Below are 27,820 nucleotides of genomic sequence, written 5' to 3' on the forward strand. Positions count from 1 at the left end.
TCACAGCTGAAGGCTCGTATATATTATAAAATCTCACGGAGGACAGATCACAGCTATCTGAACAGCAGCAGGTGAGTGTGAGGGAACGTCTGCTTTGGCATCCAGTCTTCAGGTACAGCGGCTGTCTGTCCTCTCCCCCTGCCGCAGCCCACCCCCCACCAGGCCATGCCCCTCAAGTCCTCTGCTTAGCGGGGAGGGGTTTGGGGTATCCTCAGCGCCTCCACCCTCTCCCCTGAGCCCTTGGCCCTCCAGTCTTACACCCTTGCCCCACACAGGGAGCCACCAGCCCAGCGGGCTTGCCCCCAGGGCTCCTCAGAGGCCTGAATCCTGGCCCTGGGGGCAGTGGGCCCATGCGTCGCATGACCCCTGAGGGACCCCCCCTCTCAGCTCCTAGGCCTTGGCAGCTGGCCAGCCACTCAGGCTCCAGGGGTGTCGTCTTTTCGGTCACGTGCTAGTAGGACTCTTCTCGTCCAGAACCGCCGGTTCCAGGGATGAGACAGTGGTGGAGAGCGCCAGAGACAAGAAAAGAAGCGAGGGGAGAAGATACCCTTAGTGGAGTGGCCGCGGCCTCCAGCTCCCCCAGAGCAGGGCAGGGATGTCCAGAGCAGGGCAGCTGGCGTGGTGGGCGGGGTCCATGCGGCCCTGGGAAGCGGGGCCTGGGCAGGTGTGGCGTGGCGGGCGGCGCCGGCAGCCCGGGCCTACTGCAGCAGCTTGGGCACCTCCACCTGTCAGGGCAGAGCAGACGGCTTAGAGGAGGGGGCCCCAGGATGCCTTGCCCTCCTCTCCTCCTGGGCTCTCAAACAGAGGAGCTGCAGGCAGAGGAGGCCTTTTCCCTTTTCTGTAAGAACCTGACGCCATCCGATGACTTGGGGGACTGTCGAGGTTGCACTGTGTCTCAGGAGGGACCTGGTCAGGAGGGGCGGGGTCAGCCTGGAGGAGGAGCTTTGAGAAGCCGGCTCTCCAGGGACGGACGATCTCTTGAAGACCTTTGGGGTGACCTGACCTCTAGGGCCTGACTGGTTCTAAGAGGGGATTAGAACCCCTCTAAAACAAAGGCCATGTGGGCCTGGGGAATGGGAAGACTTTGAGGAAGTGTCTGAAGGTGCTTCTCCACTTGCGGGAGAAACATGGGGGACGGGCTAGAGGAAGCTCCTGGGAGGACGGACAGACGCCCTGGAGGGAGTGCAGGTCCACCCCCCAGCCTCGCCCTGTGGCCAGGAGCGCCCACCTTCTTGAGCTGCTTGAGGTTGCTGGAGCGGATGGCCGCCAGCAGCTGGTCCCGGGAGTTCTTCTCCTGGGCGGGGAGGGCCTTGTCGCCCATCTTCCGCTGGGTGGCCGGGGACAGCGAGTTCCTCAGGTTCTCCATGATGAGTGGGGGCGCCAGGGGCGGCGGCGGTGGAGGGGGCACGGCCGGGGCACCCCCTTTGCCCGGCGAGTTCTTGGGAGCGGCCTTGGGGGGTGGCTGCAGGGAGGGCCTGGGGGAGCCCCGGGCGGGGGGCCGGGCCTGGGGCACCTCCAGCAGCGCCTTCCCCGCCTGGGCCTCCTGCGCCTGCGCCTCCTGCGCCTGCCGCTGCTCCTGCAGCCGCTTCTGCCGCTGCCGGTCCATGTTGCGGCTGAGCAGGTTGGTGACGGTCATGCGGGGCCCGGCCAGCTCGAAGTGGTAGCCCAGCTTGAGCAGCGTGGTGTTCTCCTTGAGCAGCTTGGCCATCTCCATCTCGGTCTTGCCGCCGCAGATGTGACGCTGGTTGTGGAAGCGGAGCTCGGTCAGGGAGCTGTTCTGCAGCAGGGCCCGGAAGATGGCCAGGATGCCCTTGCTGGTGATGTGGTTGGAGTCCAGGTTCAGGCTGGTGATGGTCTTGTTGGCCTTGAGCATGATGGCGATGGCGAAGGCCACGTGGTCGTCCGCCCGCGTGTTGGCCAGGGCAAAGACCTTGACGGCCGTGTTGAACTCCAGCGCTTCGGCGAAGCGCACCAGGATCTCCGTGGTGATGCAATCCGAGTTGTTCACGTTCACTTCAGTCACCTCCGGGTCGTTGCTCTTCACCCTCTCCAGGGGCTCATCGAAGATGCTGGGGGTCGCCTCCTCCTCGGCCTTGGCGGGCCCGTCGGCAGGCTTCGCAGGGGCACCAGGGGTGGGTTTCTCTGGCACTGGGGTCTTGCTGTCTTCTCGGGGGGCCTTTGCCTCGTGGGGCTCCTCCTTCCTGGCCTTCTCGTCCTCTGGCCTGGCGGCCCTGTCCCTGCGTCCCCCCTTCGACTCCTGGGCCTCCGCCCGGGTGTCCTCGCCCGTCCGCAGCCCCTTGGCCTTCTCGGGCGCTGCCGTCTTGCTCGCCGCCTCGGGCTGCTCGCCCTTCTTGCCCTTGTCTCTGCTCACATTCCTCTGCTTCTCCTCGTCCTTCCAGGGGGCGGCCGGCCCCTCCTTCCCGGCCTCCTTCTTGTCCACCACGGCCCTGACCCTGCCCTTCTCCAGGCCCCTGACGAGCTTCTCCTCCTTGGGCCTCTCTGCACTCCTGCCGTCAGCTTCGTCCTTGTCCCTCGAGATGCTTTTCTTCATGCTACCCTTCTTGGGCTCCTTCCCCAGGTCTGAGTCCCGTCTGGGGCCCAGGGGCTTCTTGCCAGCATCTCTGCTCTTGTCTTCTCCCTTTTTCGCGTCTGTCTTGGTCTCCACTTGCTTGCCCTCCTAAGAATGCAGAAAAGAAAAATAAACATGAGGAGCTGGCTGCAGAGAGAGAGGAAGGCGCCCAGGGACAGTGTGGGGACCTCCGGACGGTCTCCACTGACAGCCCCATGTGGGGCTGGGGTCGCGTGCGGAGCCCCCCGCTGACATCGGACTCAAAACCCCGCCTTGTGAGGTCCCGGAGGGAGCCCTGGAGGCTGCAGCCCTCACCCCCAGACCTCAGGCCCAGAGCCACCCTCTCTGTCTCGGGCAGCTGGGACGGGGGACCTGCTCGGCCTTGCTGCAACCTGAGGCAAAGGGGAACGTCCCCAAGGCTGCTGCTATGTTTCCTTGAGATTTTACTCTTTTGTCCATCTTTGGATTTTTTTGCATGACACTTGATTTTTTACAGTATTCATTCACGCATCAGTTGTCTTGATCTCTGGGTTCATGGGCATCCGTGTTTCCTGTGCTCTGGGCAGGAGCCCCGGGGCCTTGCCTGGCTCCAAGGAGGTCAAGTGAGTCTCAGGTCCTGGGGTTTTACAGCCAAGACTTTTCCAAAGGAAAAAATGGTTGGAGAGAGCAACAAAGGCCCGATCGTGCTTTATTTTCTCAGTTAGGGATATTTACAGATCCTGCCTACCATCCTCATTTCGCAGAAATAGGAACCCAACAACAAAGAAGTGTGTATTTTCGAGCACATCTCTCCCTTTTGAGTCAAGGCATGGTCGCCACGCCTCCTATCTCAGCCCTGGAAGGCGCTCTGCCCAGTCGCCCAGCTCAGGAGCCGAGAGAGGGGAGGGGAGGGGGCTCTGTGCCCCACAGTCCCCACGAGCCCCAGCAGCGTGGCAGCCGGGCCTGGGGTCAGAGGAGGGAAGGGGCGCATTCCCAGACGTGGTTCCCAGGCCGTGGTTTTGTTTCTTTGTTTTCCATTTGCGACACACATTTTATTGTTTAGAAATTTCCTTCAGAGCTATCATGAAGCACCTTCATCAGGAGACGCCTGTAAGAATCCAGAGTGGAGAACAGGGACAGCCAGTCCGTCCACAGGGCACAGGGGGGCAGCCCACCCAGGTACAGCCCCGCACCCCTCACGCTGACCCAGAAAACGCCACAGGTGTGGATTCTAAGTGACCTCAGACGACAAACGACCTAGCTGGCAGTGCCCAAGGAAACAGAATCCACAGAAAATCAAATCTGTTATGACCAGCATTCCTACCTGAAGGAAGTTAACCTCCTGACTCAGCTGACCTTACGAAGGGAAAGTGAAGTCGCTCAGTCGTGTCCGACTCTTTGCGACCCCATGGACTGTAGCCCACCAGGCTCCTCCATCCGTGGGATTTTCCAGGCAAGAGTACTGGAGTGGGTTGCCATTTCCTTCTCCAGGTGACCTTATTAAGTTTTTATTTACTATTTTAAAAGCAAACCAAGTGCATATGACATCTTTAAAAAAAAAGTTAGACATTGTGAAGTTTTCAGGGGTTGGTTATTTATAACCTGAAGACTGTGGTCTGACGGTAACAATATGAGATGTTCCTTTATATCACATATATATGGCTTTTTGAGAAGCCCACATTATTTCCCTTCTTTTCCCAGTAAGGACTTTGCTAAGGACCACTGCTGTCTGTGAGGAGCCTGGGATCCACTGGGTCCTGCTGAGATGGGCGGCGTTGGGGGCCACTGTGCTGAGCTGGAGGCGGGGGCGTGAAGTCAGCACCTTATTCTGAGAGCCGTGGGAGCAGCTGAGTTGCCTAGGATGAATTATTAGGCTTACTGTTTGAGTGTGATGGACTCCAGAGCAGCTGGCACCCTGGATGCCCCGTGCCCTTAGCAGGGAGACGATGGCCTGACTGCTGGGACGTGTGCTGTCTCTAGGAGCCGCTGAGGGGCTGGAAGCCCACCACCGCATTCTGAGCCTCCCCACCCCGCCACGCCCCCAGAGGGGGACTGCTCGGTCCCGTGGAAACAGTGTGTTCTGGGCCGCGAGTACAGCCCTCAGGGGACTGGCCCGGGGTGTATTTAGAAGCCGGCATCCTTGGCTCCTCTGTGCAGCACGGGGCCTGGTGAGCCAGGGCCTTGGAATGCACACTCCCTCCTCCTGCCCCTCAGGCCCGGGTCACCGCACAGCCCGGAGGCCCCCCCTCCACCCACTCACTCTTGGGCTCCCGGAACCAGGTGACCCTTTAGAGCAGCTTCAGCCTGGGCAGGACGGGTGTGACCGTGCCTTGATTCAAAAGGGGGAGAGAAGCTTGCAAATACAAGGTGGGCGAGGGGCCTGCTGTGTGGGGGGTGTCTGCAGTCACCCTTTTAGGATGCTCAGACCACCCACCTACAGCCTGGCCAGGTAGCTCCTTGGCCCCCCGGCCCCCCAGGTTCAGAGTGGCTCCATCACGGATGCTGTCCACTCGAAGACCTAGGCTGAGGCTGGGCCTGGGGCCCTTGGCCCCAGACGGAGGTGAGGCCCCCAGATGGGCAGCCCCGCTGCCTGCTGCCCCCAGAGTTCCCACAGTGCTCACGGGCCTCACCTAGGGAGGGGGACCTGGGGATCCAGAGAGATAGCTTGGCTGGCTTCACCCCGTGTTTAGGAGAACCCAGGCTGCAGCCTGTCTCACTAGCGGCCCCCAAGTTGATGTAACCTCCGACCTTCCCCAGGGGTTGTGGGGCAAAGCCCCCCATCCCCGCTGCCAGCAGGGGTGAGCCTGCCTCCTGGTGCCCACGCCCGCCCCCAGCAGGTCCGTGTTCTGACTCCCCCTGCCTTTGTCCTCACGGGCTCCCCCACACCTCCTGGGCTGGGTCCTGCGTGTCTGCTCCAGAGGGGCTGCACCAGCCCTTTAAAAAGAACCTAATGAAAACCAGGCGGTGGCGGGGGCTGCGGGGGTTACTGATTAATCATCGTTTCCTCCACACAGTCAGGAATGATGGGGCTGGGGCTGAGGACGCAGATGCTGCCTTAAAAGGAGAAGTGGCCCGCGCCCTGCAGGGCTGGTTTCTGGGCAGCAGCTCCTCCCCGCTTATCTGAGGAGAAGCCAGCCCAGAGCTGGGGGTGCATCCTGCTGTGCTTCTGCCCCGGGCCCCTCCACTGGGAGGGTGGGGTGGGGGGACGGGACCTCCATGGGCAAAGGTCTGCAGGCCTCTGAACGAGGCTAGGCAGTGATGCTTTCGGGTCGAGGGAAGCCACGGGGGTGATTTGGGACTTCCTCCTGGAGACAGGAGAGTGGAAAGGATGACCTCGGAAAAACTCTGAGGCCCTGTGAAGCGTGGCAGAGGCCTGCAGTGGGTCAGGGTCAGGGTCAGAAGCAGCTCTGGCTCCCGAGTCCCTCAGGCCCTTGGTCTGCACCTTCGCTTGGCCAGGACCCGGCGACAGGTCTCCGGCAGGCGGGACGCAGTGTCTGCGCCCTCGGGCCCCAGCTGCCCTGTCTCCTGGAGTCTTGTCTGATTGGACAGGGAGCCTTTCCCACTTGCACTGCCAAAGTAGGAGACAGAGGGAGCCTGTCTGTCAGGAGGTCCCTAGAGGTGAGAACCCTGGGGGCAGAGGCCAAGCCCTCCTCTGCCCACGGCCACCCTCGCTCAGGCCTGGCCACCCACACGTGCCCTGCAAGCCCAGGTCCTCTGTCCTTCCTGTGACCTGTCCCCTGAGGAGGAGTGGTCCTGGCCCGAGACACCTACAGGAGACGTCTGCAGGCCCCCAGAGGGAGGAGAGCCTGGGGAACATCTCCAAAGCGAGTGGGAGTGCAGGGGTGCAGGACCAGCTCTGCTCGCTCAGGCGGGGCACGGCCGCGAGGCTGACCACTGCCCTTCCCTCCCAGCAGGACCCGGAGACGCTGCCCAGACGCTCTGTGTCCCCAGGGCCGTGGGGGCCTGAGGGTCTGTGTCAGGGGCAGGGACTCGACTGCCAGCTCTCTGTCCCCAGCCTTCGCCGAAGTCCTGGGGGCGCTGACAGCCTCGGGGTAGGGCAGGGTGCCTTAGATGTCAGCCTTTCTTCTCCGGGCTGCTTCTGGCTCCACCGCCCTGGGAGAGCACCCGGGGGCCTTCCTGCTCCGAGCTCAACCCCCCTAGCTCTCCCTCCTGTCCTGCTCCCGCCCTCCCCACCAGCCCCTCGGGGTCTCACAGCTGGGCTCATGTCCGCCCCACCCCATTCTCCTGTGAGGCTCTGGCCCCTGAGGACCCCGATGTCAGTCCCTGCAGCCGTCAGGGTCGTCTGTCTACGCGGGAGGGCAGGACGGGGGCGATGGGGGAGCAGGGTCGTCTGTCTACACGGGAGGGCAGGACGGGGGCGATGGGGGAGCAGGGTCGTCTGTCTACACGGGAGGGCAGGACGGGGGCGATGGGGGAGCAGGGTCGTCTGTCTACACAGGAGGGCAGGACGGGGGCGATGGGGGAGCAGGGTCGTCTGTCTACACGGGAGGGCAGGACGGGGGCGATGGGGGAGCAGGGTCGTCTGTCTACACGGGAGGGCAGGACGGGGGCGATGGGGGAGCAGGGTCGTCTGTCTACACGGGAGGGCAGGACGGGGGCGATGGGGGAGCAGGGTCGTCTGTCTACGCGGGAGGGCAGGACGGGGGCGATGGGGGAGCAGGGTCGTCTGTCTACACGGGAGGGCAGGACGGGGGCGATGGGGGGAGCTGGGCAGGACGGGGGCGATGGGGGAGCAGGGTCGTCTGTCTACGCGGGAGGGCAGGACGGGGGCGATAGGGGAGCAGGGTCGTCTGTCTACGCGGGAGGGCAGGACGGGAGAGATGGGGGGAGCTGGGCAGGACGGGGGCGATGGGGGAGCAGGGTCGTCTGTCTACGCGGGAGGGCAGGACGGGGGCGATGGGGGAGCAGGGTCGTCTGTCTACGCGGGAGGGCAGGACGGGGGCGATGGGGGAGCAGGGTCGTCTGTCTACGCGGGAGGGCAGGACGGGGGCGATGGGGGAGCTGGCCACAGGCTGGGGGGCCTGTTGGCCCCTGGGAGGGCAGCTCCCTTGGAGGGCTGATGTGACCACAGGAAGGGGGAGCGCAGGGCCGGGACTTATGGGGACCTGGGGTGCTCACTCCCTCCAGCCCCCTTGCTTTCCAGGCACGGGAGCCTGGGCTCGCCCGAAGTTCAGTTCCGAGGGAGTCCGCTGCCTTGGGGGAAGCTCTTCCGGGTGCTCCTGGGGTTGGGGGTTGGGGGGGCGGAGGTGCCCATGTCCCTGGGGGTCTGTGGGCAGGAGCCTCAGGGGAGGCCGAGGCCAGCTCGTTGGACCGAACTGTGGCTCTGCCACAGCTGAGCTTCCTGGAGAAAGCCGCAGGCCCGGGGGCTGTGGAAAAAACTCTGCCTGCTGCACGGGCAGTGTTCGCTGGCTTTGCAGGAAACCCTACCGGCTTGGAGCTGGGGGACCCCAGGGAAGGCGGGCATTCTCCTTGGAAGCATAATTGGGGCGCTCAGGGCTTGTACACATGCTCAGCTCCAGCCCGTAACTGGCGGCTGGTTGGCCCCCGCAAGCGGGGCAGGGAGTGGGGTTTCCATGGTTGGCTGGGCTCTGGGGCCCGCACTGTGGGTCATGGAGCCTTCCCTCACTGTCTGAGGCCCGGGATGCCCCACGTTCCCAGCTCCCGGCACGAGGCCGCACCGGGTCAGGGCCTGTCAGGAGGGCGGCTGGGGGCATCGTCCCCTAGCAGTCCACGTGGACCCAGGGGAGGGCTTGGGCCCAGCCTGCCGCCCGTGGGTGGACAGGCCGTGTGCTGGCTCCACCCGCGGGCCTGCCCTGGAATGTGTGCCCCTCGGGCACAGAGGAGAGCCTCGTGCCAGGGCATCCTGGAGCCTGGCGGGCTCTGAGCCCAGGGACTGCGGGCAAGGGGCTCAGAGGGGCTGCCCTGGAGGGGCTGGGCTTAGCAGGGCCACCTGGGGACTGCCCGGCCAGGATGGGGGGGACCCCCAGCGTCCTGCCAGTGAGGACCTTGGCAGCATTCCCAGCTTCGGTCACGTGTGGAGGGCATTGTCGCCCCCCCCACACACACACCCTGCTCTCCGAACCCTCAGCCAGGGAACCTCCGACACCCGCTGTCCAGACGGTGGCTGCCCCCGCCCCAGCGCGGCTCCGTGAGGCTGCCATTGTCACCAGTTCACACAAGATGAAGCTGAAGCCCAAGACCACACAGTCCCCCGTGGAGGCCAGGCCTCCAGCCCTGGGGTCTGAACCTCTTCCCCTCCACCCAGCATCCTGCTTCCCAAACTCTGCACTGAGGCCTTGACACCAGCCGTCCGTCCAGCTACTCCTGAGCACTCTGTCCAGCTGTCTGTCCAGGCAGGCAGAGTGAGCTGAGCTTCAGGCTCAGCAGGAGGACACTCGGGAGCCTCACCTGGGATGGCCTCCCTGAGGGTCTCGGGCTGCACTATCCCCATGGGCCGCACTGTCCCCATGAGCCTGTGTCTGCCCGAACGACCGTCGCATCACCATAGAGCCTCAGAGATAAACACAGAGCACTTGCCACTTTTGAACAGAGTGTGCACAGGGTGAGCAGGCTCCGGGGGTTAGTGCTAACATTTTCCAGGATCTGCGGATGGCGTGTTGGAGGAGGGGAGCGAGGGGAGCTGGCAGTCAAGCTCAGATCTCCTGCCTCTTCGCCACCCTTCCTGGAGTGGCCAAAGCACAGGACGTACCTGGGCTCCCAAGATTGGGACACATGGAGGGTCAGCCCTGGGGTGTGGGGATGGCAGGGCGGGAGTCCCCCAAGGAGCCGAGGGGTGGGGGACACGCGGGGGGCAGTCCCATCCCTGGTCCCCCTGGATTTCTCATCTAGACTTGGGGGGGTGCCCACGCCTCGTCTAGACTGGGGGGGGTGCCCACGCCTCGTCTAGACTGGAGGGCGGTGTCCACAGCCTATGCTAGACTGGGGATGGTGCCCACAGCTTCTGCTAAACTGGAGATTGCCCGCGGCTTCTGCTAGACTGGGGAGGTGCCCACGGCCTCATCTAGACTGGGTGGGGGGCCCACGGCCTCGTCTAGACTGGGGAGGTGCCCACAGCCTCTGCTAAACTAGGGGGGTTGCCCACGGCCTCTGCTAAACTAGGGGGGTGCCCATGGCCTCTGTTAGACTAGGGGGGCCCACAGTCTCTGGTAGACTGGGGAGGTGCCCACAGCCTCGTCTAGACTGGGGGGGGGGTGCCCACGGCCTCTGCCAGACTAGGGTGCACTCATGCCCTCTGCTAGACTATTGTTGGGGTGCCCACGGCCTCGTCTAGACTGGGGGGGTGCCCAGGCCTCTGCTAAGGTAGGTTGGCAAGAGGGGGACGCAGCCTGGTGGGAACGAAGGTCGGAAGCCATCGGGCTTCTTGTTCAGCTGCTGCAGGAGTGGGTCTGTGCCCCCATCTCCGCCTCCTGTGTTAGTTTCCCACACGGCGGGCGCTGAGACAGAAACGCCCAGGGCCTGTGTGCGTAAGGAGGGCCGCATGGGATGACCGGGGCTGGGTGGTCAGTCCTGAGGACCCTGACCCGCCACTCCTGCAGCCCAGAACCACTGAGGCCATGGGTCTGACGTGTGGGCAGAGTGAGGCAGGCTGCTGGGCGAGGACACAGGGGGCCCGCAGTCCTGTGGAAAGACAGACAGCTAGGGGGCCGCTGTGCTCCTCATGGCCTCCCCCAAGCAGGCCCAGCCCAGCAGAAGCCCAGAGGCCCTGGGTTGGCTAGGCCCCAGTCTCCAGGACGTTCAGAGCCGGGGGAAGGTGGGAGCTGGGAGGCAGATGGGCCAGCAGCTCAGAGCTGCCGCCAGGATGGCCATGAAGGAGCCTGTGAACAGGAGCCACCCCAGGCGCAGTGGGAGGCCAGAGGCCGGGCCCTGACAGCCACCCTACTCCATCTGACATTTCATGCTCAGCCTTTACCGCTTTGTCCGAAAGGCAGAGCAGCGGGGAGAGACCAAGTGTGCCAAATGAGACCCGTGAACCTCAGGACCGGACCCCTAGGCCAGGCGCCCACCGGCTGGCTCCCCGCTGCTTTCCCGGGGGCTCCCCTCTGGGCTGGAGCCGCCTTCCACTGACAGTTCTCACCCCATCACTGCCAAGGAAGGTTTGTGGGCAAGAGTGAGGCGGGTCACCTGCCTGACCGGGACCCTCCAGGAGCCTGAGCTCAGCTGGAAGGGGCGTCGCTGGACCCAAGCCAGGTCCTGCCTCGACTGCCTAACCCCCGACCCCTCAGCCCCCTCGTGCATCTCTGGTCCAGGCTCCTGTTGCCGTCACCAGGGTCGCTGCAGACGCTCCCAGGGCCTGCCCTCCGCAGGTCCCACTTCCCACTACAGCCTCGGGCCTCTCTGGGCACGGACCTTCCAGCCCCCCATCGGCCCCCATGGGAGAAACTGTGACCCCCGCCTGCCCACCTGCCACCGCCATGGAGGGCACCACCATGGGCCTCTGCAGAGCTGCTCCCACTGCTCGGAAGGCTCCTGCTCCTCTTTGCTGATAAACTCTCACCCCAGCCTTAACCGTGAGGGGTCTCAGTACAGCCCTTGAGTTCCGCCAGGTTTATCTGGTGTGTATTAGGAGCTGGCCGTCTAACATTTTTCCAAACAAACAGATAAGGTCTGAATTACTTTTATGATCAGGAAAAAAAACAAAAGTTGTTTCACACACAAAATAAATTGCCTTTAAATATTTCCGTTTCCAAGACTTCCCCGGTGGCCCAGTGGTTGAGGCTCTGCTTTCCCGATGCAGGGGACCTGGGTGTGATCCCTGACTGGGGAACTAGAACCCACTTGCCAAAACGAAGACCCAGTGCTGTCAAATAAATATTTCAGTTTCATAGAAAAAGAAAAAAGCAAAAGCCGAGATACCTTAGGCCAGGGGCGGGGGGTGGGCGGGGACAAAGGTGGCCGGTGACCCCATCACGCAGCCTGGCCGCACTGTGCCGGGACCCTCCATGAAGCCCGACCCTTGCCTGGCCCAGCTCCAGTGATTAAGAAGTCAGTGATAAATATCGGGCCTCCCAGAAGGGCTGGAGGGGTGTGGGCACCGCCTCCTAGACCAGTGCAAACAGTTCATTTTTACTTCCCCGGATGGCGGGAGGTTGTGGACCTGGGCCCCAGGGCACCGTCTACGCCATCTAGCCTGCGGCCAGGCTAGCTCTGCATCCACTTTGCCCTGTGAGTGGAGGTTAGGAGAGCAGCTTCTGGAAAAGGGGGCGGCCCGGGCCTCACACAGAGCACCTCAGCAGACTCTACCCCTTGGCTGCCCGGTGTCCTCAGGGCCAGCACTCCATGAGAGAGACAGGAACTGCCAACCCGGGCAGGGAGACCTGCCCGGGGCAACTTTGGGGCCTGACCCCCGCCAGGAGCTCCGAGAGCCTCACAAAGAAGGGAGGGCCCGTCTGGTGTCACCGGGCGCTTCCCTGCAGAGGAGGGGGCTCCGGTCGGTGGGGGCCATGGCTGTGCTGGGCCGGCCCCAGGCAGGACGCCCCCCAGGACGGTTCGGAGCCCCCTCCTGGGCAGAAGCAAGGGTCTGGCCACGGCTCCTCGACCCTGAAGGCCCGGCCTGGTGTTTCTGCGGTCCTCAGGGACCTGAGTCTCTGGCCAACTGGTCTGGTGACTCATGGCAAGAAGCTTGTAGCAAACCCTTTTTTGGAGAAACCGGGGAAGCGCTTGTAGAAACAAACAAGTGGCTTTGCCCTCTGCCCCGCGGGCCCACGTCCACCCCCGGCAGGCTGAACCCGAGAGTCCGGAACTCACTGGCGAGGGCCACTTAGTTTTCCAGTCTGTTTGTTTAGTTGTGGCACACGGGAGCCTCGCTGTTCGTCATGCAGGGGATGGGACTGGAGCCTCCCAGGGAACCCCTGCAGAGGCTTGGCTGGGACAGGAGGCAGGCGAGGACGCTCCTGTGGGACGGTCCGACGGGGCACAGCGCGCCTGGGGATTTACACCTGGAGAGGCTGAGCCCGGAACTGCACCCTGAGGCCAGGTCACTGCAGACCCCAGACTGCACGCGTGGGCCTCACAGGACAGGCGACGGAAAGGCGCATGTTTACACGGGAGGGGCCAGTCAGCCTGTGTGCCAGGGAGACAGTTCTGCACGACGTGACCTGGGCTAAGGCTGAGCAGTGCCCACGAGGAGGCGAATTCTACGCCCACTCAGCATAGCAGACAAGTTTTGGTCAAGTGGGGACTGGTCTCAGGACTTCCATCTCAGTTGGCTGGAGAGGTGGTGATGCTTTAAACCATCTGGAGGAGGATGGAGTAGGGGGGCTGGGGGGCGTGGGGGTGGGGTGGGGGATGGGGGGCGTAGCGGTGGGGTGGGGGCTGGGGAACATGAAATGATGGCTTCCTGGTCCAGGACGACCCAGTGTGACCTGTAAGCCAGATGGCTCGGGAGAGAGGCCTGGGCTTGAGAGGCAGATCTGGGGGTGGCAAATGTGGGAGCAAGAGTGAAGCCACAAGGATAAGGGGCGACTGGAGGAGGGCCAGGAAGAGGGCGGGCATTCGAGGGCAGGCCACCTTGTCTCCTGAAGTCAACCTGTGTCCTCTGAGGTCAGCAAAGCCGCTGAGGAGAGCTTCTCCCCAGCTAGGATGGCTGCGGGAAAAGTCAGCTCATGGTGCAGCACTCTGGAAGGCCGCTGGCAGTCCCCGAATCGCCCTTTGACCCAGCAAGCCCAGCCCTAGGTGACACACAGCCTCAGTCCACGCAGACCCGTCGCACAAAGCACACGCAGACGCTCACCACCAGCGCCGCTCACAGAGGCCAGAACACACGCAGACGCTCACCACCGGCGCCGCTCAGAGGCCAGAGCACATGCAGACGCTCACCACCGGCGCCGGTCACAGAGGCCAGAGCACACGCAGACGCTCACCACCGGCACCGCTCACAGAGGCCAGAAGCAGAGACAGCACAGACATCCTTCCGCTGCTGATGGACAAACTCAGTGCGCTGTCCGCACACAAGCCGGTACCGTTCAGCCATGAGACTAATAAAGTGCTGTATCCAACGCAGGTGAGCCCTGAAAGCTCGGTAAGGAGAAGGGGCCAGCCCCCGAGACCACCCGTGCTGTGCGTCTCCGTTACAGGGACCGTCAGGACAGGCAGAGCCACGGAGACAGGGAGGGTCGCCGGGATCTGGGGGCAGGAAGCTGGGGAGGAGCTGCGGTGGGTGCGGGGTTTATTCTGGGGCTGACGAAAATATCCTGGAATTAGGGAATGGAGTCAGTAGCACAGCTTAGTGAATTAGTTTAAAAAACCCCCAAATTGCACACTTAAAAGGCTGAATTTTATGGTATATGAATTATCACAATGAAAATTTAACGATAATTAGAAGAGGTCTTCCTCTTAATCACAGAAACAATGATAGAAAGGTTATACTGAACAAAATCTTATTTTACACACTGTGTTTATCTCCTCTTGCTTTCATTTCTAAAGGATAAAGACTAGACAAAGAACTGAATATATAAAATGAGCCTATGTGCCTGGGACCGTTTTTGAAAATACTATATTAGACCAGCCCATGACCCACTCCAATATTCTTGCCTGGGAAATCCCACAGCACGGGGTCGCAGAAGAGTCGGACACGGCTTTGTGACTAAACAACGGCAACAAATCCAGTGCACACATAATGGGGGTCACACCAGCGACCTTCGATGGTCTAGTAGCCACGTTGAAAAAAGTAAAGAAAACAAGCAAAGTGAACTTGAATAATGTGTGTGCTGAAGTGTCAGTGTCCCTGAATTAGAAGGGGCAGTCACTAACCTTACAGATCGATGTTTCTGAGCATTGACTGAACAACCTTGAATCAATCCTATCCTGCCATTTCCCAGCATCCCGAGAACACGCACCAGTGGGCACACACATGTGCGCACCAGGCCCATGGCAGATTCGTCTCTGTGAAGATATGCCCGAGGGACACACACAGGAAGGGGTGATCACAAGATTTTCTAATAAACCCTGTGTTTTAAAAGCATCAATAAAAATGAATGTTTTAAACCCATCCCAAAATTATTTCTACCTGTGATCACTATAAAATTCCTGATGAGATGCTTCATACTCTCTTCCCCACTGAGCCCTAGGAGTTTGATGACTGTCGCCCTCCGCCCCAGCCTGCACGGGGACCAGTCCCATGCGGAGCACGGCCAGTCCAGAGTGATTGCACCTGCTCGGTGTGGGCGGTTTCCTCCCTCCGCTCCTCCCCATCTGTGATGAGCATCAAAGCCTAAGTAACAAGGGCTCGTGTGACTCCTAAAGACCCTCAGTGACCCGGTGTCACGGGAGGGGCAAGTGGAGCGACCACAGCTCGGGGGCCTTAGGGGTGGGTGGGAGCTGGCGGAGCTCTGGGTCTGCATCAGGGAGGAGCCCGCCCAGGACCCCTGAGGGTGAGGCGGCGGGGCAAGCGGGTCCAGACGCAGCCCCTGCCACGGCAGGCACACCGCCTGCACCGAGCTCGAGGGAAGGCCCTGAATGGAGGTCGAGAGGCTTCTTTCTCCTGCTGACGTGAAGTCAGGAGGAAACACTGGAGATGCTCCCTCGTCACAGCTGGGTGACCTCCTTGGCCCCGGCTCCTGTGTCTGACAAGCAGGCTAAACCCTGCCTATCCTGTCTACACTGCAAGACTGATGGGAGGGAACTCAGGTGGTGTGTGGGGAAGCCCGTGGGAGACGGCTGGGGCTGGTAGGCGGCGTCCCAGGACGTCCCAGAGCTTGCCTGCGGCTGCGGGGCCGAGACCCCGTCCTCTGCTCCTCTGGGGTGGGAACTGGTGCCTGGGCTTTGGGGCCTTAGGGGGCCCTTGGGTTCTCAGAAGTAGGAGGGTGTCCAGGGTGTCCCGTTTGACATCTTCCCACACTTGCAGTTTCCCAGGCTGGAACCTTGTCCTCTCTGTCAGTAGGAACAACTTTCTGCTCCCACTACCGAGAGAAGCCCGCTCGCCCGCCCCGTCAAGCTACAGAGGCAACCCGGTCCCAGGGTGGGCGGCTGCCCCTTCACACTGCAGAGACGACCCGGTCCCGGGGTGAGCAGCTGCCGCCCGGCAGGACCTCAAGCCTCTACCAACAGCTCGGGGGAGCCGCTCGTCTCCCATCCTGGGGCGAGCATCAGCCCCAGAGTCTCCCGCGTCCAGGCTGTTTTTCCTCTCCTTCCCGAGTCTGTCTCGCCCATCTGTCCACGGGGCTCAGCTGGGAACAGTGTGTGAGCAGCTCTGTTTATCCTGGGGTTTGGCTCCGTGTCTGCAGGGATGGACGCCAAAGGCCAAGGGAAGGAGCCTGTGTCCAGGATCCACTTGGGGACTGGGAAAGTGCGTTTATTGGAAACCATGGAAATGTCCAAATATAGGCAAATGGCTCAGCCCAGCTGGACAATGGAGGGTAATGGCCCTGAAAGTGATGTTCAGGAAGGACTTTTAGTGATGTGGGAAAGTGATGACTATCAAGTGATAAGCAAAGAGTAATAATAATAAGCAGGAGACCACATGTGTGAGTGTGTGTGTTTGTGCCTGAAGTGACCTCAGCGACAAAAGAAAACGTGTGCGCACACCTGCCCCCGAGACGTGACCACAGCTGCCTCGCTGAGCTAACGGGGCAGGAGTCACGGGTTGTTTCCTCTCTTTCCCCTGTGTTTTGATATCCTCTATATGGCACCCACGCCAGTGCTCGTGCCTGGAGAATCCCAGGGACAGGGGAGCCTGGTTGGCTGCCGTCTGTGGGGTCGCACAGAGTCGGACACAACTGATCGACTTCACTTTCACTTTTCACTTTCATGCATTGAGAAGGAAATGGCAACCCACTCCCCAGTTCTCGTGCCTGGAAAATACCATGGACGGGGGAGCCTGGTGGGCTGCCGTCTCTGGGGTCACACAGGGTCGGACACGACTGAAGCGACTTAGCAGCAGCAGCATAATAAGCCTTATGACACCACAATTATAAATTAATCTTGTGAAGAAATGACACAGATGAACTTCCTTAGGAAACAGAAACAGACTCACAGGGTCAGGAAAGGAGCCTGAGGGATCTGGGGGGGGATGGTGGGAGGGCTACTCAGGGAGGGATCTGGGGGAGGATGGTGGGAGGGCTACTCAGGGAGGGATCTGGGGGAAGGATGGTGGGAGGGCTACTCAGGGAGTTTGGGGCGGACAGGTGCACACTGCCGTGTTTAATGTGAATAACCAACCAGCACGGTTCCCCACGCACAGCACACAGGGAGCTCTGCTTGATGTTTTGCGGCAACCTGGTTGAGAGGGGAGTTTGGGGGAGAATGCATACGTGTACACGCATGGCTGAGTCCCTTTGCTGTCCACCTGAACCTATCACAACATTGTAAATCAGCTATAACCCAATGCAAAATAAAAAGTTTAAAATAAATTATTCTTTGAAGAAACAGCACCTCCAGTGACAGGGTAGGGAGTAAAACACAAAGCCTCCGCCTCCCCCAACTCTCAGGAACGCCGGCCGCTGGACACTGGTGTCTTCGGCATTTGGGTCACTAGTGGACGCTGTCCTGGTGGCTCAGCAATAGTGCGCATGATCTCCAAATAGTGCACAGGGGCAGGGCGTGGAAGGAGGAGTCCTCTGCCGTTGGAGTAGGGGAGATGATCCATCTTGGGGACATTTGGTACAAGCAAAACAGCTCACCCCTTCTGGGGCAGAGATCAAAGGTCAAGGCAAATGGTCCGCCCACGTCCGTGGGGACTGCAGGAGAATGCCCTGAGGCGTCCAGCGTACGTAGCGAATTAGTTTCTTTCCTCTGTGTTTAGATCGGGACCAGCTATTTAGCATCTCTGGGAGAACTGAGGAAATAGTCGTGAGGTTAATTCTCTGCAGGGCTTGGTCCTCCTGCAGAGCCCTGGAGGGAAATCTGATCCTCGTCTCTAAGGGCCTGCTCCCTGCTCGCTCCAGCCTCACCGTCTGGCTTCAGGAGGCACGGCGTGCCTGCCTGGGTCAGAACCGGCATGTCCGGACCCCAGCCTCTCCGTGGGCAGGCCTGCAAGGCCATGAGCAAGGCCGCGCTGGGCTCTAAGGGTGGCCTGCCTGGAGCCGCTTCTCTGCAGGAGCCGCCTCCTGCTCCGGGTCTACAGGCAAAGCGCCAGGCCCTGCAGACAGTTCAGGACGAGCCGGTGACGGTGCCGATGGCCCAGCCGGTTGAAAGTGGAGCTGGTCGCTAATCCCCTCTTCAGTGTGTCTCAGGGGCCCCGAGATCAGAGAACTCGGTGGGTCTGGCTAAATATGCAGCCTGTGACCTCGGGTCCCTGGGGCGGGGCGGGGCGGTAAGAGACAATCACAGCCGCCGTGTGGTTCTCTCCAGGTCTGAGACGCAGCTGGGCAGGCGGGCCAGAGGGTGAGTCTCATCCAGGCGGGTGACGGAAGGCAGGGACCAAGAGTGAGAAGCGAGGTCGACGCTGAGAATGACTAAGACGGAAGCTACACGGGGAAGGAGGTGAAGCTGAAGGGTCTGAACGCGGAGGCGGGTCTGACGGAAGCTACACGGGGAAGGAGGTGAAGCTGAAGGGTCTGAACGCGGAGGCGGGTCTGGCTGCCTTGGATGAAGAGGCCTCCTTCTCCGAGAGAGTCCAGGGGTGGAGAGACTGACCCCCGGGGCCTCAGTGCAGCTCCAGGTCTGAGCAGAGGGCCTGGCCTGGATGAGGCAGGTGGTGCCCCAGGATGCAAAGGCATCCGGCTGCCCTCAAAGATGGGCTCCCGGGGAAGTGACAGCCAGGGCCATCGCGTGACTAAATGCCTGCCGTCCACAGATCACTGGGTGAGAACCTCTGCAAGCTTTTCTGCCCCATGCTCAGAGACTCCAGGCTAAGTAGGATCACCTCCATTCACCAGTAAAGAGATGGAAACTCCTTACGCATTCTGTGTTCCAGCAATTCCACTTGTAGGCTTGTCTCCAACAGAAATGAAATCATAGGGGCACTCAAAAACACACAAAAGTGTTCATAAGAGCATGGTCTGTAACACCATCCAAGTGGAGACAAGCCATGCGCCCGTCAACTGCTCAATGACAAGTAAATCACAGTAAATTCTTACAAGGAGATACGGCAGTGACGGTGAAAATCAAACCAAGCTGCATGGCTGTCTCACAAATGTGAAGATGGATGACAGGACGCACTCTACAGTTTAAAATATGATTCTAAGCGCGCAAAATCCTCGGGGCAGGGAGGAGGGCTGGCTCTCACACTGGCTCTCGCTCACTATGTGAGAATCGGGGAAGTCTGTATTCATGTTTTGTACACTTCTGTATGTATTTTATATTTCAATACAAACATGCTAGAAAAAACTCCATTCTTGTCCAGAAGACATAGACAAGATGCTGAAGAATAAAAGGAAGAAAGAAAGTGAAGCTGTCTAAGGCTCGGAGCTCCCTCGAGGCTGCGTACTAGTGACCATCCGGCAGGGAGGGAGCCTGGGGCCTGGCCCACCCCCCTGGCCACCACTGGGCATGGTGGCCTGGAGACAGGGATCAGTGCCCTGGAGGCGATGGACTGCTGGGCCTGGGGGCAGCTCTGGCAGCTGGTGCTGCTGGCACTCACAGGCCGGGTTTCCCGTTGGGGGCGTTTCGTGTCTTCCTGGCATACAGGAACCACTGAGCACTTCTCTCGGGGCCTCTGACGACAGCCTCCCAGCTCCTGCCCACCAGTCGCCCCTGGTCGGCAACCCCATGCCCCCCAGAGGAGCACGGGCACCCGGCCACACATGAGAGGCCGAGCCCCCTGCCGCTCCCCACACTCGCCGCGCTGTGCCCCCTCAGTGTGGGAGGCGACCCCCCACCCCACAGTACATATGTGCCTGAGGGTCTCCCCCACTACCGACCCTCCTCATATCACAGAACACGCTGTAACAGCCCATCTTTTAAACAAACACTCCTGGCATCCATGTTGACCCCTGACTGGTGCCCATTTCTTCACTTCCTGTCGGAAGGAAGCTTCTCAGGTCCTGTCTGCAGGCCTCCCCCCTCCCCTGCATCCTCCTCAAGTCCACTCTTTGTTTTATTTTATTTTTTAAGATTTTTTTGGATGTGGACCATTTTTAAAGTGTTTATTGAACTTGTGTCAATACTGCTTCGGTTGTTTACGCTCTGTTTTTTTGACCCAGAGCCATGTGTGATCTGGCTCCCTGACCAGGAATGGAGTCGACACCCCTCTGCATTAGATGGCGAAGTCATAACCCCTGGACCCCAGGGAAGCCCCCAGTCGTGCCCGCGCACGCATCTTGTCCGGGTGCTGGTGGCTCCTGTCTTGCCAGTGATCACAGCGCCTCTTGTTCTCCTCTTACTGCGTCTCTCAGCTGGAATGGAAGCAGCGGGTATGCCCGCCCCAAGCCCGTGAGCCCGTTTCCCTCCCCAGGCTCCTTCAGGGCCCCTCTTCCTCCTCGAGCACCCGAAACGTTGGTGAGTCAGAGTCCCTGCTGGAGGGACAGGGTCCTTGGCCCACATTTGCTCCCTCAGTGCCTCTTCCAGGCTCAGGAGTTTCGGCATCACCTCCCCTTTCGGGCTCCCAGACTCCGGCTCGGACTTGCACCTGCCGACTGGGTCTGCTGAACTCATCAAGCACCCTTCACCTCAAATCCCAGCTCACGTCAATAAACAGCACCAGATGTACCCCTGAGTCAGACCGGACTGGGCCCCCCACTCCTCTCTGGACCCCAAAAGTTCAGTCAGGGCTGGCTGTGCTACCTGAAGAGCGTTTCCCGTATCTAAGCACTTCTCCCCAAACCATCCTTGAGCTCTTGCCAGACCCTTCAGCTCCAATCTTGTCCTCCTGCAGACAATGCAGCTGGCAGAATGATGGATGCTTCCAAAAACTGAGATCAGATCACATCTCTCCCCTGCTCAAAACCCTCCAACACCATCCCACCCACCGGGAGCTCCCCAGGCTGACCTGTGATGCCCTGCGTCACCTGACCCTCCAGCATCATCTGAACCTCCTGCCTCATCTGACCCTCCAGAATTGCCTGAACCTCCTGCATTGCCTGAACTTCCTGCCTCACCTGACCCTCCTTCATCGCATGAACCTTCAGTATTACCTGAACCTCCTGCCTTGTCTGAACCTCCTGCCTCACCTGAACTTCCTGCCTCACCTGAACCTCCTCCATCACCTGACCCTCCTCCATCACCTCAACGTCCTGCATCACCTGATCCTCCTTCATCACCTGAACCTCAAGCATCACCTGAACCTCCTGCCTTGCCTGAACCTCCTGCCTCACCTGAACCTCTTGCATCACCTGAATCTCCTCCATCACCTGACCCTCCAGCATCACCTGAACCTCCTGCATCACCTGAACCTCCTGCATCGCCTGAACCTCCTGCATTGCCTGAACCTCCTGCATCACCTCAAACTCCTGCCTCACCTCAACCTCCTGCCTCACCTGAACCTCCAGCATCGCCTGAACCTCCTGCATTGCCTGACCCTCCAGCATTGCCTGAACCTCCTATACCGCCTGAGCCCCTCCCCACCTCACCTGAACCCAGCCTACTCCCAGTCTCATCCATGCCCTGGCCCAGGGCTCCCCTACTCCAGTCACAGGCCTGGCTGGCCTCTGACGGCTGTCCCTGCTCCCGCTGCAGGCCTTGCGTTTGCCCTATCCTCTGGATCGCCTGTGGCTGACCCTTCAGTCCACCCCTTGCCTGCTTGCTTGTCACCTCTGGGCGATGTCTCCCTGGTGCCTGGTTGGAATCTCCCCCACCAAGAAGGTCGGTCCTACACGCTTTCCTAAAACTAGGTCATTCTTTACAACAAACAGATGTTACCTGTGCTGTGTGAAGATGCTGTGAATGGTCTGTACAAGCAGTGTCCATCTCAGCCACTAGAACATGAGCTCAGGACCACAGCCCCTCCGTCTTCCTCACTACTGTGTCCCAGGATTTAGAAAGTGCCTGCTAGGAACTCACGTGGTTGCTGGAGAGTTAATGATGTGGTGGAATCTGCCTGCCCCCTTAGAAACACAAACACGGTCCGTGAACCCTGCCTATAGGGACTGGAGAGAGGGTGGCGCCCCCAGCCCCAGCTCCAGATCCCCAGCCCCCAGCCTGCCACGTGCCTCTGTGACTGGTGATGGGCATGACTTCTGTCTCGTGGGTGAGCATCCCGGGCTCAGAGAGCAAAGGGCAGGTCTGAGCCCCAGTCCGGCTGCCTCTGGAGATCCTGCCCTGACATCCAGCTTGCCACCCTCTGTGCTGGGATGGTCCTCCTTTCAGGGCAGGAGGGGTCCTGCTGGCCCCGCGTGGGACGTGGAAGACAGGCTGAGGATGTGACAGGCGGAGGGCCGAGGACCCCCCTGGGGGTGGGGGTGGGAGAGGGGCGGAGGGTGTGGGCAGGAGGGTGTCCAATTCCTAGTTGTTTGTGAACAGCGTCCTGACAACCAGGGGGTCTTTGCTGCAGGGATCCCAGAGACAAGGAGGGCTCACAGTCAAAACCTCCTCCAGCTCCCCCGCCCCACTCGCATCCAGCCCTGGGACTCGGCCCTTGAGCATGAAGTAATTAGGCAGAGGCTCAAGGAACCAGGCCATGGGGTGGGGGGGGGGCAGGAAGTGATGAAACACTCTCCTCCCACTGGCCTCCCGGACACCGACCCTCAGCCCCTCGCTGCCCCCAGCAGGGCATTGTGTGACCTCATGAGAGATTGAGAAAAAGTTGATCTGGCGCAAACCCAGGCTTGAAATCTGCAGGATTGGGGGGGAGGGGAAGTCTCTGTGCCATGTCCAGCGCCCATCACAGTCCCTCCAAGGTCACGGTCCCCTCCAAGGTCATCTGACAGGTAACGCTGTTGACTCAAGGAGCCACACTGATGGTCCAGGAAGTTCTGAGCACTGAGTATGAGCTCCCTTCCTAAGGGGAGCAGCTGAGTTCTCCAGCTGGTCAGGGGCCGGAGCAGAGTCACGCCCAGACCCCTCGGGCTCCAGACACCAGCGGCGCCCCCCACCCCAGTCAGCCCTGGGGGCACAGACTCCGAATCCAGACCCTTTCTTCCTTCACCAGCTACACCAGAAGCGATCTAGTAAACAAGCTCAGAATGATCTGGAAAGACTACTCCTGCTCATCCAACTTGGCAGGCGTCGAGCAGTAACTACCCCCCCGCCGCCCCCTCCACTGAGCTATGCTTTGTTGCTCCCCCGGCTGCTGTGAGCGCAGTGGCCTGGACCCCGTCTTCCGAGCACCCTGGGCCCAGCTGAGCTGTGGTCTGACACAAATGTTCCGGCCTCCTGGGTGGGGGGCAGACGGTGAGTGTGGGCTCTGTTCCCACCCTGGGGACTCTGAGTCCCCCACCTGCCCGATGCTGGTAGCAACCTCCTGCTGGTCAGTGGGACACTCATCCCACCCTGCCCATCTGCGCCCCCAGCACTGCTGGGCTTCTCCAGCGTCAGATCTCCGTGGTCATGCCCCCGCCCCTCTATCCCCTGGACCAAGCTGAACCCCTGCTGGGGAGGAGCAGCCCCCAGGAGCAGTCGAAGGCTGTGAGCAAGCTTCACTTGCTCAAAATTCACTAAACTGAATATTCTACATAGACGGAAGAAACTACATAACACATGAGTGAGAACAGTGATTAAAACAAACTCACCCGGATCCCACCACCTAGTTTAAGAAATGGTCAGTGGCTCTTTCTCAGCCCGGACGGGTGGAGGCAGCTCTCGGTCCAGGGTGGGACCTGGGCCTGCCTGGTGCCCGCCTCCTGTCCCCTCTCCTCCCTCTGCCTGGCCTCCAGGCTATTTTGGTTGTGTACCCATCGGGGTTAATCTCCTTAAGCAAGGAGCCGTGCCACCCAGGGCTCTCGGCAAAGGGCAGCCTAAGGGCTGCTCCTCCACATCCCCCAGCGGGGGTACTGCGGACACTGAGGGGGACTGAGTCTGGAGCTGGGGGTTGTGGGGGCAGCGACCGAGTGAGTGTGGAGGCGTGGGCGCAGTGGCTCACGGGGGGCCTCCGGTTGGTTCTGGAGTTTACCCCAAGGGGGAACCCACCGAGGCCTCCTCCAGGCCAGCTGAGCTGCCCGCTCCTGGCTGAGCGCAGGTGCTAATCCCGGCCCTGCCACGTGGGGGTGCGAAGGGGCAGGTGGGAGGTCCCCTCCCCCTCGGGAAGGAAAGAGAGCACGCAGCTGACCGGTGGGATCCGGTTCCCGAAACCTGAGCTGGGACTAGGGTTTCACTGAACTCTTGGCTGCACACCTGCCGGCCATCTCCTACCTGGGCAGGAGGACAGGGGCGGCACCCCCCCACACCCCGGCTTTAGGGGAGGGAGGGGCCTGCTGACCCCTGCTCTCCAGACAGAGCTAGCCTGTCCTTCAGACCCACAGGAGCTGCATGAGACGGCAGACTCAGAAACAGCGTGGCAGGAGGGCAGCATGGGCTGGGATCAGGTGGGCACGCCTGGGATTGGATCGCTCAGATCAGACGGGGGCCGGACCCTGCGGGGGGCGGGGGAAATCAGGGAAGACTCCCTGGAGGCTGTGGCGCCTGAGACCCAAGGACAGATGAGAGCTGACCCAGAGGAAGCAGGCGGTGCGGGAGAAGCAGAGCAAGGTCTCTGCCACAGCCTAGACCCACCCCACCCGACAGCCAGCGTACAGAACTTGGGGGCCCTGTCCAGGGCCCTGTCCCAGGAAGAGCCAGAGCTTAGGATGCAGGCTGGGCCCGCCTTCCACTCTTGGTTTCTGTCTATTAAAAAAAAAACGGCCACCATTTTACTACAGAAAATCTCAAGCACACCTACAGAAGCAGAGAGGAGAACACGACGGCGCCCCGCAGTCTCCCAGCAGCTCCGGCACGCGCACCTGTCCTCCAGTGGACACTCTGCCCAGTCCCCTTGCCACAGTCCTTGAAACAAGTTCCCTGACCCCAGCAGGCTTTCTCCCGTAGGTATTTCGTATTCCCATCTAGAAGACAAGCATCCTTTCACAAGCACGCCCACAGCCTCAACACTGTCATCAGGTCAGTCGCAGTCGGCGCCTTACTCTCTCCTCCAGAGGCACCCCAGCCCTGCCCCGCCCGCCGGTTGCCGGTCCCCTGACCCTCCAGCTGGCTCCCCAGCTCCCGGGCCCCTTGACCCAGCGAGCTGACCAGGTCAGAGCGCCGGTTACCGCGTGTCCACGGCCCCCCAGCTCGCTAAGTGCTCTGCGTGCCTCAGTCCCTCTGGCTTCACACTGGCCCAGGAGTTGGACCAGCTGGTCACACTGGCCCCCATGGCGGGGATGAGGAGACCAAGGCAGGTCCCAGCGAGGGACACTGGTCCTCAGACTGGGTATTTCAAAGCCACGTTCATACCAGGCTCCTGTTTGGCTAAGCATGCTGACCAAGCCATGCCCCAGGTTCCTGCCCATGTTCCCACCCCCAAGTGACACAGGGGACTCTGCCCACCTCCAGGAGCCTAGCCTGGAGAAGGCGCTGGGGGCCTGAGGGCCTCTTCCCAAGGTAAACAGCCCAGGGGCACCTCCCCGACCAGGCACCACTGTGTCCCCCGACTCGGGCTCTGCCCGCGAGACGAGTGTCCACCTGGTGCCCACGGCCGGCCAGGATGGGCAGCTCCCGCCGGAGGAACTTCCAGGTGCATGGGAGCCCTTCCCGGCTCTGCGGCCTGAACGCCTTGCTTCGGATCAGGACTGTTTTGTGCGGCCGGAGACCTTTGCAGCTGTGGGCTCAGAGCTCAGGGCCTGGGACTGAGGGGCCCAGCGGGGCCTGGACAGCAGCACCAGTGCCAGGGGCACCTCACTCCCCTCCCGTGGGTCCCGACAGCCCCTCGAGGCACAGCCCCTGCAGCATGTCCCACCCCGCCGCCTTTCCCTACGGGGTTTTAGCATTTACCCAGTACCACAGAGCTGGGCCTGGACCTTGCCCCAAGATAATAAGCTCCTGGCTCCCCTTAGGCTCCCCGACTTTAAAAACTGAAGTATAATTGACCTAAGATGCTATTGCTCTGCTAGTTCCTGGTGCCCAGCATACGATTTGATATTTCTGCATGACACAGAACAGCTCCCGCCCTCCCAGTATCTTGGCAAATTTTTGAGCCCAGGCTGGGGAGCAGGGCAGAGATGGGGCCCCAGCTCCCCACCCTCAGGGGGCCACACGTGCCCTCCATGGGCTCTGTGGCTGCTGTCCCAGCTGGGCGGGCCCCTCAGCGGAGGGCGCACAAAGAGGTGGCCGGGGGTCGCTGAGCAGGGTCTCCCACCAGACACTCCTGACCCGGACAAAGTCACCCTCCGGCGAGGCCAGGCTATTTCGTCCCAGGAAAGCCCCGCTGTGATCACAGGCAGAGACCCAGGAGAACAGAACGCCACTCTGCGGAAGCCGGCCCGAAGCGGCAGACACAGCCAGCAGCAACCCCTGCCCTCTTCTGTCCCCTCCCGGCCGCTGAACACCCAGAGGCTGGGAAACAGCTCATCCTGCAGCCAAGCGGCCCAACCCCCAAAAGAGGGGCTGCCCCCTCCAGAGGCCCCTCCAGAAAGCACACACCCCACGCCCCTGGGACGGAGAAGGAAGCCGTGGGTGGAGGCGCAGAGCCCACCCTGGGACGCCCAGCTGACCTGTCGCCTCACATGGTCCACAGGCCGCGAGGCAGCCAGGGGCTGGAAAGTGAGCCTTGCTCCACTAAGAGGGGCTGGCAGGAGACTGTCTAGGGTGGGAGGAACGGGAGGAAACAGCCAGGTGTGCGGAGCCAGGAGGAGGCAACTGACAGAGCCCACCCAAGGGTGCCTCCGCCCCCAGGCAGCCAGCAGCCTCACGTGATGCGTGGGTGCTGGTGCCCAGGCACACCTGGCCTCTGCTCCAGAAGACGGCGAAGAGGGGTGCAGGCGGCGACAGTGCTCTGCCAACAGGGAGTCTGCTTCCCAGGAAAGCGCGCCCCCACCGCCGCATCGCGCCCCCTCCCCCGCCCACCCCACCCCCTTCCCACTCACATCCACGGACGCTTCCCTCTGGATGAGCTTCTTGGTCTCCTTTTCACAGAAGCTGAGCATGGCCTCCCGGTTGTAGGCGCCCGTGGACGGCTTCTCCGTCTGGTTCCTCTGACGCAGCCCCACGGGGACGCTCCCGTCGGGGTCCACCACGTCCAGCTCCTTCTCCAGCTCCTCCATCTCCTCGGGGGACAGGGTGGACAGCAGGCTGTCGATGTCAGGGTCTTCGCTCACCTGCCGGCGATACTTGGCTACCTTGGACATCTTGGAGAGGTGGGCTGCGGCTCTTGTGGGGCGGCAGGGGTCCGGGTGGGCTGGGACAGGTTGCGTGCTGGCTTGGATGCAGCAGACCCCCGGTGGTCCAGGCCGTGCTCCCCCCGCCCTGCCCACACAGGTGCCCAAGTGTGATCTGGGAGCTGCAGCAGGGAGCCTAGGGCTAGTGGACCTGGGCTGGTCCCGCCAGCGGCCAATAAGGCCCCACGACGGCCCGGCCCCGGGAGGAGCAGCCAATCCCCAGGCGGGGGCGGGCCGCCCCTCCGTCAGAGCTGTTTGAAACTTGAGGACATTCCAGGGAATCTTGGAGCGCTGTGTGACCAAATTTAGTACAGAGCATTTAGCCTTTTAAAGACAAGGGGGCCACGCAATGAGAAAAAGATACAAAAATGTGGAGGCTGGCAGGAGCAGAAGAGAGCCACAGAGAGCCAGGAGAGCAGGCAGGACCCAGGCTCCCCGAGCAGCTGGCCAGGCCTGCCCTGTTCGAGGCACACGTGGCGCCCCGCCAGGGTGGACGGCGCTGTGGTCAGCGTGTGGTCCACAGCCTCCTTTCTACTGTATTTGGTAATGTGCTGGGGACTCCCCAGCTCTGCAGCCCCAGGAAAGGGACGCGATTCCAGAAACTCCGAGCCACCCCGCCCACCCAGTCTTCTCTGCCCAGGAGCCTGTGGGCCCGGCATCAGAGGCTCCAGGCTGCCCCAGCCACTTCCTGAGAGAGAGGGACGAAGGAAGTCCTCTGTGTTCCCAGATGGAAAACAGAGTGTTTGGGGGAGAAAGCAGGATGTGCAGGAGTCAGGGATTTCTGAAAGGGTCGTCGGCCTCCAGAAGCTCTGAGGAGGAGGCCTCCAACCTCCCTTGCTGGTCTGCCCTTTCTTCTGCTGGGGCATCTCCTGTGCGGGCGTCAGGAGGAGCCCCAGGCCCCCAGCACGTGGAGATCCGGAGCACGACTCGGTGTGGTGTGTCTTCAGGGAAATTCAACTCTGGCAGTCAAGAGGGATCCTATCGCAACGGCCTGGCAGCTTTCGTTCAAGTGCTTTCACTGCGTGTCCATCTTGCCGTCCTGCACAAGACGCAGGGACATTCCATCCCCGTCACA

The 27,820-nt window shown here is 61.2% G+C and overlaps 1 protein-coding gene and 1 long non-coding RNA gene across 2 annotated transcripts; one reads left to right on the forward strand and one right to left on the reverse strand.

Annotated features, from left to right (window-relative positions):
- Positions 1-26,862, reverse strand: LMOD1 (leiomodin 1). Its single transcript, XM_086342990.1, has 3 exons — positions 26,455-26,862; positions 1,229-2,677; positions 1-725 (listed from the first exon to the last, which is right to left on the reverse strand). Exons 1-3 carry the CDS (start codon positions 26,713-26,715, stop codon positions 699-701), a joined length of 1,737 nt encoding a protein of 578 aa, XP_086199116.1. The 5' UTR covers positions 26,716-26,862; the 3' UTR covers positions 1-698.
- Positions 12,319-14,576, forward strand: LOC147355979 (uncharacterized). The gene is made up of 3 exons (XR_015142911.1): positions 12,319-12,803; positions 13,135-13,589; positions 14,012-14,576. It is a non-coding gene; the product is annotated as an uncharacterized LOC147355979 (long non-coding RNA).
- Positions 26,863-27,820: the final 958 nt, after the last annotated feature.

Source organism: Bos grunniens, chromosome 16 (assembly GCF_055505025.1).
Source record: "Bos grunniens cultivar Pamir isolate PY7600 chromosome 16, Bosgru_T2T1.0, whole genome shotgun sequence".
Lineage (NCBI taxonomy): Eukaryota > Metazoa > Chordata > Mammalia > Artiodactyla > Bovidae > Bos > Bos grunniens.